The 19,727-nt window shown below is 52.4% G+C and overlaps 1 protein-coding gene, 2 long non-coding RNA genes and 1 pseudogene across 7 annotated transcripts; 2 read left to right on the forward strand and 2 right to left on the reverse strand.

The window, feature by feature from the left end:
• Positions 1–345: 345 nt before the first annotated feature.
• On the forward strand, positions 346–1,336 carry LOC148050514 (uncharacterized). The gene is made up of 3 exons (XR_015701046.1): positions 346–539; positions 743–842; positions 1,076–1,336. It is a non-coding gene; the product is annotated as an uncharacterized LOC148050514 (long non-coding RNA).
• Positions 1,337–1,445: 109 nt separating this feature from the next.
• Positions 1,446–3,246, reverse strand: LOC148050515 (E3 ubiquitin-protein ligase Topors-like). Its single transcript, XM_087742136.1, has one exon. The coding sequence runs from the start codon at positions 3,067–3,069 to the stop codon at positions 2,050–2,052; it is 1,020 nt and encodes a 339-aa protein (XP_087598262.1). The 5' UTR covers positions 3,070–3,246; the 3' UTR covers positions 1,446–2,049.
• Positions 3,247–5,299: 2,053 nt separating this feature from the next.
• LOC148050516 (uncharacterized) lies at positions 5,300–18,558 on the forward strand. 5 transcript variants are annotated; one of them, XR_015701044.1, is made up of 6 exons: positions 5,300–5,632; positions 8,714–8,828; positions 9,032–9,131; positions 14,263–14,369; positions 16,639–16,706; positions 18,247–18,558. It is a non-coding gene; the product is annotated as an uncharacterized LOC148050516 (long non-coding RNA). The 5 variants fall into 5 exon arrangements; XR_015701043.1 differs by lacking the exon at positions 5,300–5,632 and adding an exon at positions 6,037–6,082; XR_015701042.1 differs by lacking the exon at positions 5,300–5,632 and adding an exon at positions 7,738–7,864.
• LOC148050517 (E3 ubiquitin-protein ligase Topors-like) lies at positions 10,298–12,032 on the reverse strand (annotated as a pseudogene).
• Positions 18,559–19,727: the final 1,169 nt, after the last annotated feature.

A 19,727-nucleotide genomic window follows, 5' to 3' on the forward strand; every position in this document is an offset into this window, starting at 1 on the left:
GTATGTCACTGGCTGCCTAATTGGTTGAAGAAGTAGATAAGATTACATGAACACAGGAAGGCGTATACACTGTTGGCTAACCATTTAAATCATACGCACCAAGCCTCTACTTTCTCAAAGTCCAACTTACAAGCCCAATAGCTTTTGAAAAAGGTTGCTAAATACACATGGGCTAACTGCATTCCTCTTGGTGTACTTTTTAATATTTTATGAGAAATGTCTTCTGTATTTGTGTGAATGTTTTCTGAGGCATAATTATGGTATAGTTTTTAGAAAATCTGTAGGCCCTTACTTTTTTCCTACAACGTATGTTATTGAATAATTAATAGATTACATTATTTAATTAGATTGGAATATATTACTTAAGCTTACAGACTGCTCCATTCACATCCTAAGTTGTTCTTTTTATTTACTCTGTTTGGAGGACGTCATTCTAGGCTGATCCTATGGTATGCTGGCACTTTATGGAAGGGTTGGACTATCATGCTGACTGGAGGAAAAGATTAAAGATGCTGTAAAGGAGAGAAGAGGACGATGGAGTAAGTTGTCGGAAAACATGAATGATCTGTTAGAGAGCAAGAAGAACATGAAGCAAAGGGTTAGGAGTGAGGGTCAGGCAGAGGAACGGTTTGGTTTATTTCTAATAATGGAAGTAGAGATGTGCGATTTTGTTGTTGTTGTCGTTCCCTCTTGAATGATTTAACTTTTTTTTAACTTTTCTTTTTTTTTCTAATCCTCAAAGGCAAGGACAGCACTGGGAAGCACTCACAAAGTGAGGTCCAGAAGACTGAACAGTTTCAGCTGACATAAAATTTACCAGATCAGCAGGAGACAGAGAAAATGTATGTATCCTATAGCATAATGGTTATGGGTCTTTCCTAGCAGTCCTAGATTTCAGACCATTTACTTAGCAGCAGAAACTGCACCTGTGTCCTGCATCGTGGTATGTGTCCTGAGGATGGCTCCTAAGTATAAGCAGGGCAGAACTGTGCTCCTTCCCTTTCTTTCTTTACTTTAGATAACCAAAATGAAGTTGTTAGAATAGATTCTTTACACGACTGAACTACTTTCACAGAATCACAGAAAGGCTGAGGTTGGAAGGGACCTCTGGATGTCAAGGCCACCTGCTCCAGCAGAGGCAGCTAGAGCCGCTTACCTGCCCTCATGTCCAGACTGCTCTTCAATATGCCTTCTCCTGTCACTGGGCACCGCCAGAAAGAGCCTGCCTCCATCTTCTTCGCAGCCTCCCTTCAGGCCTTTTTGTACATTGATCAGATCCCCCCTCAGCCTTCTCTTCACCAGGCTAAACAGTCCCAGCTCGTCCTCAGAGGAGAGGCGCTCCAGTGCCTTAATCATCTTCATGGCCCATTGCTGGACTCTCTCCAGTACGTGCAGCTCTCTCTTGTACTGGGGAAGCCCAGAACGGGACGCAGTGCTCCTCCAGGTGTGGCATCACCAGTGCCAAGTGGAGAGGAAGGATCGCCTTGCTCGCCCTGCTGGCAAAACTCCTCCTAAAGCAGCCCAGGACAGCGATAGTGTTCCTTGTGGCAAGGGCACGTTGTTGGCTCATCATCAGCTTGGTGCCCACCAGGACCTCCAGGGCTTTTTCTGCAAAGCTGCTTTCCAGCCGGGCAGCCCACCGCATGTGCTGGTGCCTGGGGCTGTCATTCCCCAAGTGCAGGACTTTGTGTTTCCCTGGGCTGAACTTCTTGGGGCTCCTGCCTTGGCAGGGTACGACCCTAGGTTGATGCAGAGAGCGGCACCAAGTCGTGACTCCGCACAGGAGGAGGGATTTGGGTGCTGCCATAGCAAGGCTGCACCGGGCACTGCAGGCTGGTAGGAGAGCAGAGCCCCGGGACGTGGGGGCAGAGGGTGTGGTGAGGAGGAGGCCAGCCCTGGGGTGATGAGTGGTGGGGCAGGGGCTGGTGCTGGAGACCTCCGCAGCTGGAAACATCTGCCCCGGGACTGGCTGCAGAGATGCAGGTCTGGAGCTGCACGTGCCGCAGCTCCTGGCCCCGCCCTGGTGTTGGCAGCTCCTGAGGCCCCGCTCTAGTTCTGCCGGCGGGGTGGCCTCTTGGGGGGCTGGCAAGAGTCGTGGGAGGTGCCGGCCCTCCTCTTCGGGGGTCTCCGTGGCCCCCCAAGGGAGCGGTCCCTGCCCCGGCTGGCACTGGAGGGACCTGCCACAGCCTCCCCCGGATCCTCATGCTGCTCTTCCTGCTCCCCGGGGGTGGGAACGGGGGCATCACGGGGGCTGCTGGGACCCCCACGAAGAGCAGCGCTTGAGGTGCCGGGGCGCTCGTCTTCGTCGGCTCCCACAGGGTTGCCGGAGGGGGCTGGGCCAGGGGCAGGAGACCCACTTTGGGAGGCAGCAGGGCGAGTGGCAGCCGTGGGGCTGCCCTGCCGCTCCTCAGCAGCATGGCCGTCCTGGAGGCCCAGCAGTCGGTGGGCCTCCCCGCTGCAGCGTTGCACGGCGACATTGATAAGCTGTTGGACAAAAGTCGCCGCGCGATTCTGGAGGCTGACCCGCAGCAGCCGGACCAGGACCTCTTCATCCAGCCCAAAGAGGCCCAGGACGGACAGGATGAGGTCCTCCATCACAACGGCCGTTGAAGGCTCCTCTGCAAATATCAGCCCCAGCTGCTGTTGCAGCCAGGGCAGAAAGCGTTGGAGGAGGGCTGGGTGGTCGTCGAAAAGGGATGCCCAGGTGTTGGGCTGGAGGCCGCCCACTGGAGCCCGGGGCACCTCCTCCACCGCCAGCGGCTGGGGTGTTACAGGGCGAGGGGGGCTGTGGGGGGCTGGATGCCCGCGCCCTCCTCCAGCCTGGCGGGTGCCGGCCGACGCTGATGCCAGCCCAGACGGTCTGAGGACAACCTCCTCAAAGTCATCGTCAGCCCGCACCGAGTGCACGATGGACTGCACTCTCCTCTTGCAGAGGGGGCACTCGGGCTTGCTGTTGGCCCACCGCAGGATGCATGCGTAACAGAACTGGTGGAGGCATGGCATGACATAGGCAGCATCGTCCCAGCTGTCCAGGCATACTGGACAGCGGGTGTGCAGCTCTGTGGCCATGCTCTCCACTCCCTGCGGTGGGCTGCGGGGAGCTGGGGATGACAAACTGCTCCCTCTCTTTGGCGCTGCAGCAGCTGGTGTCACGCTAGAAAAGGGAGAGAGGCCACGGTCATTGGCTGGTCCAGGGAGGGGCGGAAGAGATGCCCAGGTCCCTCTAAGAAGGAAACCCTCCCAGCTCCCGAGAATGAGGTTTCTCCCACCCAGCTCACCTCTGCTGCCGCAAGCGCACCTCCTGGGTGCCCCGGCCGCCTGAAGCTGGCAGGGCCGGGGATAATCCTTCGATGGCTCTGGGTTGGTCACGGAGAGCTGCAAGCAACGACTCCGCAACCAGGACACCAGCACCAAGGCTTCGCTCAACACTCCAGCCTTGCAACCTGCTCAGCCGGAGTGCGGGCACAAACCAGCTGGGTGGGACTCGGCACCCGGATACCAGCAGCGAGCAGCACCTGCTCGCAATCCATCGCTAGGTGACATCACAGTCCATCCCTCGGTGACAACAGAACTCATCACTTGGGGACTTGGTGATAACAGAACGGGGGATGTCATGATGGGCCGTCCTCACCATGGCCCTTGCCCCAGCAGCGCTGTGGCCCTGAACACGCATCTGGGCTTACCACAACGCCACTGCCCACTCCATCCCCCAGCTCTTGTCTTGGTGCTCAGCAGCGGTGTTTCACGTCAGTCACCAAGGCCTTGGCCGTGGCTTGCCAGGGCCCCGTCACGTCACTCTGGCCATGGCAGACATCTCCAGGCACAGAGGGCAAGAGGGTTTACTCGGTAACACCTCGTGCCTCCCTGGGAGGCTGCAGGTCAAGGTCCCACGGGCTCTCCCCACACCCCAGCGCTGCTGGCCAGCCCCCTGGGCTCCCCTGCTTCCTCCCACAGGGAGTCACAGGCAGCACTTGGCTCGCTCTTGCAGGTCTTCTCCTGTCTTTCTCCCCTAGTCCGAGGACACACGGGTGATCCCCTCTGCTCAGCACCCATCAGGCCTGGATGAGGCACTGTATCCTCTTTGGGGTCCCGGAGACAGGTTGACAAAGCAGAGGGGCTCAGGGGAGGCACGGAGGGTCTGTGGGGCTGGGGCTGGTTCAGCACGGAGCACAGAAGGCATCGGGCCACCTCACAGCACACCCCGGTGCCTGTGGGGAAGGCATCAAGGGGATGGGGACAGGCTCTTCCCAGCACTGCCTGGTGGGAGGGTGAGAGACGGTGGCATCTCCCGAAACTAGACGGGTTCAGGCTGGAGACGAGGAATCAAACCCCAAATCCTTGTGAGGATCACAAAGCACTGGAGTGGGCTGCCCAGAGAGGAGGTGGGACCCCTGAGCCTGGAGGTCAGCCTTCAAGACCTGAGTGGTCACAACCCAGAGCATCCAGGTCTATAGTCATTGTTGGCCTTGCCCTGAGTCAGTGTTTGGACAAGAGACCACTGGCAGTGGCCTATTGCTGCTGGGGCCTTTTGTAGAGCTTATTTATTTCCTATGGAAACTGGCAAGGAAAAAAAGCAGAAGAGGAGACAGTCAGAACTGTAGCTTGGTGTCAGTGGGGCCTAGCTGGAGGGCTGTGCTTCAGTTGGTGCCCAAGGCCTCTGTCCTTTCGATGGGCACCTCTGAGAAGAGTCTGGCTCTGTTGGCGTTACTGTCCCCGCCAGGTACTTATTGGGAAGATGCCCTGAGCTCTCCTTTCTCCGGGCCGAAGGGGCCCAGCTCTCCCAGTTTGTCCTCATACAGGAGACGCTCCCATCCCTTGGTCGCCTTCATCGCCCTTGGCTGAACTCACTCCACTACGTCCAGAATTCTTGCAAGTGCAAAAGCGCCGGCACTTTGTTAGTGGTCGTGACAGCGGCGCAGGTTTTCCTGTGAATAACCCTGAGGCCTTTAGCGGGGCAGCAGCTCCAGCAGCCAGGCCTGCTCAAGAGCTGCGCCTCCACTTGCTGACACTCCTGCTTCAGGGGTGCGTCCCGCCACAGTCGTGCTCCAGCTGATCCCAGCACCAGGAGGAGGAGCCCACGCCCGAGCAGGGGAAAGCGTGAGGTGGACAGAGGGGCCGAGAGAAACTGGGAAGCGCTGCCCGAGCCCCGTCCCTCTGCGGCGCTCGGTGGGGCTGGAGGCCTCTGGGGGAAGGGGGGTGCTGGGCCTTGCAGGGCGGGGAGGAAAGGTGCTGCTTTAATGCCCGCCTTGGCTTCTCACCACCCAAATCTGTTTTATCTGGCAGTAAATTCGATTAATTTTTCCCAAGTGGAGCCTCTCTTGCCTACGACAGTAGTTGGTAAGCAGCCTCCCTGACGTTATCTGGACCCATGAGCTTTCTCATCCTATTTCCTCCCCCCGTCCTGCTGAGGAGGGCCTGGGTGAGAGCTTGGCCCTTCGCCGTGGTTAACCTTCCACAATCTTAACTTTGCTGTCAGCCATCAATAGAGCATATTTGGCAGAGGATGTTCCGTGAGACCTTCCGCAGCACCACTGATTTAGAAGAACTGAAACTGGCGGCCCTTCCTGTCTTCCCTGTGGTTCGGGACGTGACGATGTTGGAATGCCTTGCAGCAGGAGATAGTCCCTTTTTGGTATATTACATTGGTACTAGCTGTTTCCTAGTTAACCTCGGGTGCCGAGGTTAGTGACACAGCTCAGATTGAGGAGAGGGTGTATCAAACTAGGGTCAGAATTGAGCCCTAAGTTCCCACCAGGAGAAGAGATGAGCTAACAGACTGGAAACCCTACAGCTGAGATCTGCAGAGAGGGGCAAACAGCATTAGTACCTGTGACAGAAGAGTTGTCACTGCAAGCTCTCCTATCAGCTGGATTTTATATCAACCTATAAATGAAAGCGTTTCCACTAGGTACCAAAACAGTACCTGGCATGTGTAGAAGGCCCCGCCAGCATTAATATCCCACCCCTCCTCGCCAGGGCTTCATGGCTGCACGTCCTCTCCCAACACACTGACTCCGAAGGAACCAGCGGACTCATGAGGAAATGGAGGACGCAGCATCAGGAAAAGGGGGAGAGAACACAGGTGGGGATAGAAATGCTACTGGCATTGTTAGGAACACCAAGACTCTTGCGGTAGTTTTCACGCATTTATTTTCTTTGGTAGATCTCGACTACTGAGAGCCTTCTGGTTGACTTGCGGGCAGGCACGTGCCCCAGCTCCTGGCCCCGCCCTGGTTTTGGCAGCTCCTGGGGCCCAGCTCTAGGTTTGCCGGCACGGTGGCCTCTTGGAGGGCTGGCAAGAGTCCTGGGAGGCGCCGGCATGCCTCTTCAGGGGTCTCCATGGCTCCCCAGGGGAGTGGTACCTGCCCCGGCTGGCACTGCAGGGACCTGCCACAGCCTCCCCCGGATCCTCGTGCCGCTCTTCCTGCTCCCCGGGGGTGGGAACGGGGGCATCACGGGGGCTGCTGGGACCCCCACGAAGAGCAGCAGTTGAGGCGCCGGGGCGCTGCTCTTCGTCGGCTCCCGCAGGGCTGATGGAGGAGGCTGGGCCAGGGTCAGGAGACCCTCTCTGAGGGGCAGCAGGACAAGTGGCAGCCATGGGGCTGCTCTCCCACTCCTCGGCAGCATGGCCATCCTCAACGGCCAGCAGTCAGTGGGCCTCCCTGCTCAGCGTTGCGCAGTGACATCAATAAGGTGCTGTACAAACATTGCCGTGTGGTTTCGGAGGCTGAGCTGCAGCAGCCGGACCAGAACTTCTTCATGCAGCCCGACAAAGACAAGGGCAGACATGATGAGGTCCTCCACCATGAGTACCTGAGAACGCGGGTTCCCAAAGATTAGTCTCAGCTCCTGACGCACTCAGGGTTGCAGGGGCTGCACGAGAGCTGGGTAGTCCTGGAAAAGGAACGCCCAGGTGTGTGGCTGGAAGCCGCCCAGAGGAGCCCTGGGCAGCTGGTGCTCCACAGGCTGTCGTTCTGTTGCTGCAGGGCTGTGGGCAGCTGGACGGCCAGGAACTCCTCCTGCCTGGCGGCCACCGACACATGATGTCGCAGGTGGTGTGAGGACATGCTCCTCAAAGTCACCATCCGCCTGCACCGAGGGCATGATGGAGACAGTCCTCCTCCTGCAGAGGAGGCACTCGGGCTTGCTGTTGGCCCACTGCAGGAGGCACACGTAACAGAACTGGTGCAGGCATGGCATCACATAGGCAGCATTGTCCCAGCTCTCCAGCCATATTGGACAGTGGTTCTCCAGCTCCGTGGCCATGCTCTCCACTCGCTGCCGTGGGCTGTGAGGAGCTGGGCATGTCGAGCTGCTCCCTCTCACTGGTGCTGCAGCAGTGGGTGTCACGCTAGAAAAAGAAGAGGAGCCACGGTCATTCGCTGGCCTGGGGAGGGCTGGAAGAAATGCCCAGGTCCCTCAAGGAGGGAACTCTCCCAGCTCCCCACCCCAGGGTGAGGTTTCCCCACACAGCTCACCTCTGCTGCTGTGAGCACGCCTCCTGGGTGCCCTGGCCGCCTGAAGCTGGCAGGGCCAGGGATAATCCTTTGATGGCTCTGGGGTCGGGCATGCAGAGCTGCAAGCAACAACTCCGCAACCAGGAAGGACACCAGCACCAAGGCTTCGTTCAACACTCCACCCTTGCAAACTGCTCAGGTGGAGTGCAGGCATGAGCCAGCTGGGTGGGACTCAGCACCCAGATGTAGGCAGCGAGCGGCACCTGGTCACAATCCGTCACTCGGGGACATGGCAGTCCATCCCTCGGTGACATCAGAACTCATCACTCAGGGACTCCCTTCTGTCTCCTGGATGTCCCAGGTCTCCTGTTCTGTAGTTCCTCCGCTTTGCAGCTATCTTCAGGCATGTGAGTGACAGGGAATCGGACATCGTATCTTGGAACACAGTGTGTTGCTGACTGCATTGAGAGAGAATTGTTAAAAGAGAAAGAAGTCAATTATGCTCTGCCAGTTACACGCTTAAAAGGACCATAAGCAGCAAGACATAGAGTTATACCAAAGGAAAGGACTCATCTGTTGAAATGACTGTTTCACTGTAATAGAAGCAGCTTAGTGTGGTTTCGGTATACTCCTAAACACAATACGGTCAGTGTACAGCAAACATTTCTATAGCATTGCTCTCACATTGTCATATATTCTCTGCAATAGGTACAAAAGCCTTATTAGGTTGAGTAATATTTTCTGATTAACACATTTTTTAAGCTCAGTCATACGGAGCTCAGAGGACAGTCTTGTTAGAGAACGTAAATGCTGAAAAAGGACACTATAATGTATGTCACTGGCTGCCTAATTGGTTGAAGAAGTAGATAAGATTACATGAACACAGGAAGGCGTATACACTGTTAGCTAACCATTTAAATCATACGGACCAAGCCTCTACTTTCTCAAAGTCGAAGAATTACAAGCCGAATAGCTTTTGAAAAAGGTTGCTAAATACACATGGGCTAACTGCATTCCTCTTGGTGTACTTTTTAATATTTTATGAGAAATGTCTTCTGTATTTGTGTGAATGTTTTCTGAGGCATAATTATGGTATAGTTTTTAGAAAATCTGTAGGCCCTTACTTTTTTCCTACAATGTATGTTATTGAATAATTAATAGATCACATTATTTAATTAGATTGGAATATATTACTTAAGCTTACAGACTGTTCCATTCACATCCTAAGTTGTTCTTTTTATTTACTCTGTTTGGAGGACGTCATTCTAGGCTGATCCTATGGTATGCTGGCACTTTATGGAAGGGTTGGACTATCATGCTGACTGGAGGAAAAGATTAAAGATGCTGTAAAGGAGAGAAGAGGACGATGGAGTAAGTTGTCGGAAAACATGAATGATCTGTTAGAGAGCAAGAAGAACATGAAGCAAAGGGTTAGGAGTGAGGGTCAGGCAGAGGAACGGTTTGGTTTATTTCTAATAATGGAAGTAGAGATGTGCGATTTTGTTGTTGTTGTCGTTCCCTCTTGAATGATTTAACTTTTTTTTAACTTTTCTTTTTTTTTCTAATCCTCAAAGGCAAGGACAGCACTGGGAAGCACTCACAAAGTGAGGTCCAGAAGACTGAACAGTTTCAGCTGACATAAAATTTACCAGATCAGCAGGAGACAGAGAAAGTGTATGTATCCTATAGCATAATGGTTATGGGTCTTTCCTAGCAGTCCTAGATTTCAGACCATTTACTTAGCAGCAGAAACTGCACCTGTGTCCTGCATCGTGGTATGTGTCCTGAGGATGGCTCCTAAGTATAAGCAGGGCAGAACTGTGCTCCTTCCCTTTCTTTCTTTACTTTAGATAACCAAAATGAAGTTGTTAGAATAGATTCTTTACACGACTGAACTACTTTCACAGAATCACAGAAAGGCTGAGGTTGGAAGGGACCTCTGGATGTCATCTTGTCAAGGCCACCTGCTCCAGCAGAGGCAGCTAGAGCCGCTTACCTGCCCTCATGTCCAGACTGCTCTTCAATATGCCTTCTCCTGTCACTGGGCACCGCCGGAAAGAGCCTGCCTCCATCTTCTTTGCAGCCTCCCTTCAGGCCTTTTTGTACATTGATCAGATCCCCCCTCAGCCTTCTCTTCACCAGGCTAAACAGCCCCAGCTCGTCCTCAGAGGAGAGGCGCTCCAGTGCCTTAATCATCTTCATGGCCCATTGCTGGACTCTCTCCAGTACGTGCAGCTCTCTCTTGTACTGGGGAAGCCCAGAACGGGACGCAGTGCTCCAGGTGTGGCATCACCAGTGCCAAGTGGAGAGGAAGGATCGCCTTGCTCGCCCTGCTGGCAAAACTCCTCCTAAAGCAGCCCAGGACAGCGATAGTGTTCCTTGTGGCAAGGGCACGTTGTTGGCTCATCATCAGCTTGGTGCCCACCAGGACCTCCAGGGCTTTTTCTGCAAAGCTGCTTTCCAGCCGGGCAGCCCACCGCATGTGCTGGTGCCTGGGGCTGTCATTCCCCAAGTGCAGGACTTTGTGTTTCCCTGGGCTGAACTTCTTGGGGCTCCTGCCTTGGCAGGGTACGACCCTAGGTTGATGCGGAGAGCGGCACCAAGTCGTGACTCCGCACAGGAGGAGGGATTTGGGTGCTGCCATAGCAAGGCTGCACCGGGCACTGCAGGCTGGTAGGAGAGCAGAGCCCCGGGACGTGGGGGCAGAGGGTGTGGTGAGGAGGAGGCCAGCCCTGGGGTGGGGCAGGGGCTGGTGCTGGAGACCTCCGCAGCTGGAAACATCTGCCCCGGGACTGGCTGCAGAGATGCAGGTCTGGAGCTGCACGTGCCGCAGCTCCTGGCCCCGCCCTGGTGTTGGCAGCTCCTGAGGCCCCGCTCTAGTTCTGCCGGCGGGGTGGCCTCTTGGGGGGCTGGCAAGAGTCGTGGGAGGTGCCGGCCCTCCTCTTCGGGGGTCTCCGTGGCCCCCCAAGGGAGCGGTCCCTGCCCCGGCTGGCACTGGAGGGACCTGCCACAGCCTCCCCCGGATCCTCATGCTGCTCTTCCTGCTCCCCGGGGGTGGGAACGGGGGCATCACGGGGGCTGCTGGGACCCCCACGAAGAGCAGCGCTTGAGGTGCCGGGGCGCTCCTCTTCATCAGCTTCCACAGGGCTGCCGGAGGGGGCTGGGCCAGGGGCAGGAGACCCACTTTGGGAGGCAGCAGGACGAGTGGCAGCCGTGGGGCTGCCCTGCCGCTCCTCGGCAGCATGGCCGTCCTGGAGGCCCAGCAGTCGGTGGGCCTCCCCGCTGCAGCGTTGCACGGCGACATTGATAAGCTGCTGGACAAATGTCGCCGCGCGATTCTGGAGGCTGACCCGCAGCAGCCGGACCAGGACCTCTTCATCCAGCCCAAAGAGGCCCAGGACGGACAGGATGAGGTCCTCCATCACAACGGCCGTTGAAGGCTCCTCCGCAAATATCAGCCCCAGCTGCTGTTGCAGCCAGGGCAGAAAGCGTTGGAGGAGGGCTGGGTGGTCGTCGAAAAGGGATGCCCAGGTGTTGGGCTGGAGGCCGCCCACTGGAGCCCGGGGCACCTCCTCCACCGCCAGCGGCTGGGGTGTTACAGGGCGAGGGGGCTGTGGGGGGCTGGATGCCCGCGCCCTCCTCCAGCCTGGCGGGTGCCGGCCGACGCTGATGCCAGCCCAGACGGTCTGAGGACGACCTCCTCAAAGTCATCGTCAGCCCGCACCGAGTGCACGATGGACTGCACTCTCCTCTTGCAGAGGGGGCACTCGGGCTTGCTGTTGGCCCACCGCAGGATGCATGCGTAACAGAACTGGTGGAGGCATGGCATGACATAGGCAGCATCGTCCCAGCTGTCCAGGCATACTGGACAGCGGGTGTGCAGCTCTGTGGCCATGCTCTCCACTCCCTGCGGTGGGCTGCGGGGAGCTGGGGATGACAAACTGCTCCCTCTCTTTGGCGCTGCAGCAGCTGGTGTCACGCTAGAAAAGGGAGAGAGGCCACGGTCATTGGCTGGTCCAGGGAGGGGCGGAAGAGATGCCCAGGTCCCTCTAAGAAGGAAACCCTCCCAGCTCCCGAGAGTGAGGTTTCTCCACCCAGCTCACCTCTGCTGCCGCAAGCGCACCTCCTGGGTGCCCCGGCCGCCTGAAGCTGGCAGGGCCGGGGATAATCCTTCGATGGCTCTGGGTTGGTCACGGAGAGCTGCAAGCAACGACTCCGCAACCAGGACACCAGCACCAAGGCTTCGCTCAACACTCCAGCCTTGCGACCTGCTCAGCCGGAGTGCGGGCACAAACCAGCTGGGTGGGACTCGGCACCCGGATACCAGCAGCGAGCAGCACCTGCTCGCAATCCATCGCTAGGTGACATCACAGTCCATCCCTCGGTGACAACAGAACTCATCACTTGGGGACTTGGTGATAACAGAACGGGGGATGTCATGATGGGCCGTCCTCACCATGGCCCTTGCCCCAGCAGCGCTGTGGCCCTGAACACGCATCTGGGCTTACCACAACACCACTGCCCACTCCATCCCCCAGCTCTTGTCTTGGTGCTCAGCAGCGGTGTTTCACGTCAGTCACCAAGGCCTCGGCCGTGGCTTGTCAGGGCCCCGTCACGTCACTCTGGCCATGGCAGACATCTCCAGTGGTTCGGGATGTGACGATGTTGGAATGCCTTGCAGCAGGAGATAGTCCCTTTTTGGTATATTACATTGGTACTAGCTGTTTCCTAGTTAACCTCGGCACCGTAGTGACACAGCTCAGATTCAGGAGAGGGTGTATCAAACTAGGGTCAGAATTGAGCCCTAAGTTCCCACCAGGAGAAGAGAGGAGCTAACAGACTGGAAACCCTACAGCTGAGCTCTGCAGAGAGGGGCAAACAGCAATAGTACCTGTGACAGAAGAGTTGTCACGGCAAGCTCCTTAGGCAGCTGGATTTTATATCAACCTATAAATGAAAGCGTTTCCAGTAGGTGATGGTAGATACTTTACAAATACTTCACAAATTGAGGGCACCTTTTGCTGACCCTAAGCCCAAATATTATACTTCACAGCACTGAAATCCCCATTTATCACCTTGGCAATAGAGAAGTGAAATTATCCTGATTCAGTTGATTGATTTAATCATTACATGTAAAATCACTTTGGGAAGGTGCTTGCTCCGAGTCCTTCAAAGATGTGCACGGTTACAAGACTAAGCGCTTCCGACAGCTTGCACGAGAAGCAACGCGTGTTGAAGGATTGAAATCATGTTTTAATATTGCCTGTGATGGTGTCAGAGCACTTACAAAGAACAGCTCTGGTTCACTTGAGCTGTCCCCAAGTGAAGGTGGTCTTTTCCTGCTAGGAGCAAAGGAGACACAAGGTGGTTTTGAGAACCTCAGGTGTCGCAATGAGTTTAAGAAAAAAAAGGTTGTTACAGGCTTACTTTGTGCCATCCAGAGGCTTGAAGTTTTTACTTTACATCTTGAGAGTACTTGTTTCTGAGAGTTATTTGCATGTAACTATACTCCAATTTGTCATTTAAAACTAGTCAAATTCAGGCAACCGTAAATCTCCTTTACAGCAGGTTCCTTTTACGTACACTGCCTGGACTTGAGTAATGTTAAAGATACGGCATAGGAATCAAGTACCTTCTGTAGCAATACGTCTCTGAATGCTATTTCTGTTTGTAGTGCTTTGGAATCAGCAAAACCAGGTTAAAACCTGCACTGCAGTTGCATGGTATTTTACTGCAGGGGCTCCTGAATTTGTGTCACATTATCACACTGTAGCATCTGGAGAAAAGAAGGTTTATTCAAATACCACATGTCCACACTGTGCTTTGTTCAAAACAGCAGCCTGCGCTTTGGGGAACGTCACTGTCAAAGGATATAGGGGGTCTTCCTTGCTGTGCTACATGTGTCAGACAGGGGCTCTTCCTTGCCATGCTGAATTTGTTGTCATGCGTAGCTCGAACTGAGTGCAGGAATTATGCGTGCACATGGGGACTGTTGCCAAATGCAGAAAGCTGTATTACACTGCTGCAGAGGAGAAGGCATTGATCTCTGTTAATACGTAGTCCTGGGGTTTGGCACGACTGACAGACATCTTGCTATTTATAATCAAAACTCAGAGTGCTTTTATTTTTCCTCCCTGAAATAAATCACCTGGGGTAGAATGCACTGGACGTGGGCCCACGGCTGTTGATCAGGCAGAACGCCCTTTGAAATCAACCAACTCTTTACTTAGGTGAAACACCGGTAACTTCGTCCCAGTGCTTGCCAATTACGTCCCTTCAGCCTCTTCCCTGCTTTATTCTCCTGCGTGGTGCTTTAATCCTTTACTAGTCCTAGTAACACACCCATGGTGAAACCGTCTGATAATGGAACTACTGAGAGCAAAAGAAAAGTGTGAAAATATCGCAAGTCTGGCCTTGGAGCCTGTAGTAACCTCTCAAAAATGCCACTGCTGCTTGTTGCAAAGCTGTGGTGCGTTCTTCTGATGCTTGTCTCCTGCAGCTGGCGAGAAAGCAGAAGGCTGACATAAGCTCTCAGTTTTGTTGTGTGACTAGCCTAAAGGAAATGAGGTTGTGTGCTCACACCTGGTCTGGAATGGATTTGTTTTGCTGTGTAAGGTGGCAGCACACAGGTGCAGTACTAGTGAAAACAGGTGAGGTAAAGCGGTACCAAGGGTGAAGGTATTGGAGGGGATAATATATAAGGACAGAGCACTATGGGGTGCTTTGCGCTGTAAAGTAGTCACTCTCATGCTTTTTCTTCCTCTGCTCTGTGTTTGAGTTGCATGCTTCAACTTTGTCGTTCCAGCTGCTCTTTGATGCCCGTCGTTTGCAGGTCTCGATCTACCCATGGCCAAGGACTGGAACATTGCAATAACTGAGAAAAATGAAACACCTGTCGAAGTCAGCCCTGTGGTAAGGAGAGGTCTGCTACAAGGACAGCAGCTTACAGTAACACTATAGGGGAATGCAAAAGAAAAAAAGCTCTGTAGATCAGGATTGAGCCTCCCTTTGGAAACGTTTCCTATCACGAAAGGATCTGGCCCCAAATTCCTTAAAATTCCCTCTCTTAAAATGAGAAAGGAAGCATGTGAAAATTCACCTGTCTTCAGGACTGCCATGTTCTTGATCTGTTAATGCTCAAGTGTAGCATTGGAGTGGAGGGTGGTGCCCCACCTCCTCCACACACCGTACTGTGATGTGCTGGAGGACTCTTGCAAGGTTTGCCCCATCTTCATGTCACGTGCTCTTCTGACACTTCTGACACCAAAGTTGAGGAGAACAATAACATCCTGTTTTCTTTGCCAAGTGTATCTTCTGCTTAAACAATTCTTGGCCCTTCTCTCAGGCTCCATCCTCTTTTTAATGTTTCCGCTTCTGCATTTTAGAATAGCATGTGCGATTTTCTGACCCAGCCCTTTTTAAAGGTATTATTTGACTAACCTCCCTCTGCAGTGACCTGAGCAGCTGAGTTTGTGTTTCTTACCTACTGTAGGGTGGATATGCCACAATGATTCTTGTGGCTAACGAGGAGCAGCACAATTAGAGGACTGTCACCTTCAAATGCACATTAGGAGCTGGACATAAACCAGCATTGTTCCCTCGACATAGTAGATTCACAGGTTTTAGGGCCAGAAGGAGACATTATGATCAGCATGTCTGGCTTCCCAAGTAAAAAAGACCTCAGAAATTCACCAAGCGAATCCTGTGTCAAGGCCAATAACACCCACTGGAACTGGAGCATATGTTACCGCTTTTTATTGCCTGGCTTTTCTCTCTCTTAGGTCTTTATCAGTTATTCAACTTGTCAGGCATTTTCACCTTTGGAAAGAGAAAACGTTTTCAGTGCCTGACCTCCATCCTTGTAGACTAACGGTCTGAAATGACACTGCTGCCTTACCTACCATGCTCCATGCCTCAAATTCTGTTATTTTGTTTCCCCTTGGCATATTGCTGGGTGCAAGTGTTTGGTCGAGTTTTGTTCCTCAGCATGATTTTCTCTGGACTCTTTGTACTCTATCTGCTGACTCTTTGTACTGGTTTTGATAAGGGTAGTCAGCTTAGCCGTGTGGCTGGTAATATGACCTGTGGGGCGCACAGATCAAGGCTTTCTTACAGCAGTTCCAGAAGGTCACTCCCGAGCAAATGGCTCTGGTTATTGGTTTGCAATCCTCTCGTCAATTTTTTGCCTTTTGATTCTTGCCTTCAATTTGATAACCTTTCTCAGGCTTTCTTTGCAATGCGTTGAAACAAACAGCATAATTTGAACAGAACAAAGTGCCTACCTGAGAGTGTATCATATACTTCTCTTTTAAATCAGACTTTTAGCAGAGCCTGTTCAGAATACCCAAAGCTCAGAACTCAGCCTGTGGCACCAGATCCACCCCTGTGGATTAGTGTCAGGATCACAGGGACAAAGGAAGCTGCTCCCTGTCACTGCCTTCACTGCCAGGGCGTTACTCTGTCGTATTTCTGTGGGCTCTGATTGACTCTGCAAGGCAGCTCAATGACTAGTTGAACTGCACGTGAAAGTTCCTGACTTGAAAAGTATATCAAGCCTTTCCCTCCAGCGCACTGGCTGCCTCAAGGCCCTGAGAAGCCACTTACATTTCAATGCCTGACAAAAATAGTCATGACACATGGGAAAAGGAAGCCTATGAAGGGAATAACATGGCAGTTCTGGTTCCTGTGCTTACAGCCGTGTGCCATATTCAGTGATACTGTGCAGAACGACCAAATGCTGCTCTCTGGTGAAGAGGTCAAGTTTTATCCCTTTTAAAACTTTATCTGCATTGGTCAGCATAACTGAGAACGCGCTTGCTGATTAAAATACACACCCAACTTTTTAAAAAAGGATGCAGTTATTCATCTAAAAGATGTCATGTACCAATAAGCTGCACTATTTCACTGTGAACAAAGGAAAATACTTATTTCCTGCTGCAAATTTTAATTTTTCTACCTGCAAGTATTAATTCATTTTTTCTCTGTTTTATCCAAGAAACCATATGCAACTATGATTCAACTGATAGATAGACTTTGGGAGGTTTGGGGTTTTGGGGGTGTAGGTTTTTGGTTTGGTTTTGGTTTTGGTTTTGGTTTTGGTTTTGGTTTTGGGTTTGGTTGGGTTTTTTCCCAAATGCTGGAACAAGTGGCCCAGAGATGTTTGCGTCCCTCTTCCCTCCAGGCCCTTCACCATGGGACTCTGCCAAGCAGATCTTTGAAGAGGCCAAAGTTTGCTCTCCTGAAGTCCAGGCATGTATTTTTCCTGCAGGTCCTACTGGTGTGCTTTGTGGTCCAAAAGCGATTTGGGGTTGGTCCTCTATTCAGGCAGGGCCTCTTTTCCCTGCCCTGACTGCCACGGGGCCTGGCATCTCCAAGGGCAAGGCCAGGACAAGGGGCCCTGCACGACCCAGGGCCAGGCCCCATGGTACTCAGCTCTGGGGAAAGAGGCCCTGCACAAGCCGAGAAAGATGGACATGCTGCTGCCATTGAGCACAGGCTTTCTTCCCACTCTTCCAGATCCAGCCTTGGCACCAGCACTTTTTCTTCGCTACTTGGAAAGGACCCCTCTTTTGGCAGATGGGCACCATCAGGTCCCCAGTGCCCCTCACCACCACCCTCACCCACCCCACCCCCCCATTGCATGCTCTCTGCAGGACTTCCCCCAGCATGAAAGCTTGGAAAATAGCTTTTATGAAAGCTACTTCACATTTTTGACTCACATCTTCTCTATTTTGGTGTTCTTTCCAGTTCTTCCACGGTGTGTCTCATCCGCATAGTAGATGGTGGCCATTTTAGAGCAGAGGCTCCTTTGCACAATTATTTCATGTAGCGCCATGGACCTTACACTTTGGGCTTCCAGGCACTTACCATAACACAGGCGCAGGGCAGTGTTGCACTGACGCCCCGCTGTGATATTAAAACCGCTAAGGAATGTGAAGATGTAGCTGGTATCTCCAGTTGTGCTTTGCGGTAGATTTTCCACAGCACACCCACACATTGGAAGAAGTGAAATAGTTGATGAGGAAAGTGATGGGCAAAGGCTGAAGCAGTGCTGTGGTACGTAAGGGGAATCTCTTTAGTATACAGTTTGTCCAGCATCCCTGAAAATTAGCAGTACTGTGTAATTACGTAATAAGCACTTCACAGATTTTGCTGGTCTTGACTAACCAGCAGGTTACACTCCATCTTTATCTGCTAATGAGTACACTTCCCCATTATTCAAAGATACACCATAAGTCCCCAGACCATACGTTTTCATACTACGCAGTTTTTTGGAGGAAGTGTTGCTGCAGCAGAATCTATGCCAGGAGCAGGCCATTATAGTAATGCATTTTCTCCCAAGTGACTCCACCTCACTCCCTGGCCATCGGTGACTGCGCAAGTGCTTTCTTCTCAGGAAGACATACCATCTCCAGTTGAAGATACCACGTGAGGTAGAACTTAATGTACCCTGCCATCACCACCTCCTATGATTGGGTTTCCTTATTTGCAAAACTGCATGTCTTGCTTTAGGTTGAACTGCGTCTGTTGCCAGTTCCACCTACTCAGCTGCACTTGGCAAACTTCCTTCCTAGTTTTAGGGACTTCGCTGTCATGCTGAAAGCAAAGTGTTGATCTCTTTAGTAGGCTAGTGTATTCATTGTTATTCCAGTTTCCAACGCTTACATGCGACTCACATTTAATTTCTATTGTCATTCACAGGCACATGTGTGTATCTGTAACAACCTCAAGAGAAAAGCAGGAATCTGTTAGGAAATGCTGAAATCGTAACTGCTCTGGTTTGTTTCAGATACCACCTACCAAAGCGACCCAGCTTGTCCTAAACCCATTTGGAGAACAAAACTTGGCAAGAAACCTGACCTTAACTTTTTGTCCTACAACCCTCTCTTCATTTCCTGGGTCTGCCCTTGGCTTAAGCTACTTTTTGCTGTCACTGTCTGAGCTGCTGTTACATAAGAAAAAGCTACAATAAAGGTGGATTTGAAGACCTACCCAACAGAACTTGACTGGCCGCGACCTCGCCTGTACAAGCGGGTTTGCTGTTAGAAGAAACCAGACCAAACCGGCTGAAAGCGGCAAAGTTCCAACAAAATCGTGCAAACTCGGCTAATAAGTATGCATTAAGTGCATTTTCTTTAATTGTGACTTCCAAAAGCAGGAATGGGGTGGGTTGGGGGGGGGGGGGGGATTCAGCTGTAAAAGCCAGTCTCCAGAATAACTGGTGAGATATTGTTTTCATGGAAAGCACAGGCATGTAACAGCAGATGCTGTAAGATAGCATGTACAGGACAGTGGAGACAGAGGAGGGAGAAGCTTAAAAGCAGTGCTTGCAATTCTTCTTTCAGCAGAAGCCCTTTCAGAATGGTGCAGAGAAAGGCAGCAAACTCTTACAAGGTACTGTGAACAGGTATCATGCGTTCCAGGACGTTTTCTTCTTAGGGAGAGAAGCCCCAGCCCCACTTCTGCCACTGGACCCTGCAGTCAGGCTTGTACACCCCTGGGATTGCTGGGGCCCCCTCTGAACAAGCAGTGTCCGTCCCTGCTGAGGTCCTCGCAAATGTGCGTGAACTCCCTCAGACCAGGTTTGAGGGTCACAGCCTCAGCTTGGACATAGGACGTATGAGCCTGACAGCTGACAGTCCAGTTCTGTCCAAGAAACTTTCCCTGGATCAAGTAACCTACTTGAAGGCAGAGACGTGTAATTTTACCTTCTAATTTAGAAAAGCTGTTGTCTTGCCTTCCTGCCACTCTAGCATGCTTTTTCTAGGAAACGCCATCTTCACATCACTTCTTCATGAGAAACACAATCTCCTTGTTCCAAGCTGGTAGTGGTGCCCTCGTAACAAAATTAGCACACCCTTTTTCTAGAGCTTCTGCTTTGTGAGTTCACTGTGTGATACAGAACAAATTTGTCAAGACACATGGCTTTGAAAGGTTTCTCAGTAGAGTTGCACATTACTTTCACCAACAGAAGAAACATGAGGTTGGGTAAACTGACACAACATTTACACACTTTTTGCTGTACCTGTTTCCTGTTCATATTCTCTTTTGGGGTTCAGATGGTGACCTTCTGAAGTGAGGATAGCTGAAGATAGTTTCTGTGGCAAATTTCTGTGTCTCTGTCTCCTGGGTGGAGACACCTATTTGTTAAACTGGTGCCTGCATTATGAAAGCTTTTGGTGGTACCTTGGTGACATTTTGGTGGCAGGTTATTGAGCACCCTGGGAATAAGTCACAACCCTTGAACCGGGAGGTCAATCTTCTAAGTCA

The sequence above is a fragment of the Nipponia nippon genome, unplaced genomic scaffold (genome assembly GCF_047370975.1).
Source record: "Nipponia nippon isolate SJK-2023a ecotype South Korea unplaced genomic scaffold, ASM4737097v1 scaffold_8, whole genome shotgun sequence".
In the NCBI taxonomy this organism is placed as follows: Eukaryota; Metazoa; Chordata; class Aves; order Pelecaniformes; family Threskiornithidae; genus Nipponia; species Nipponia nippon.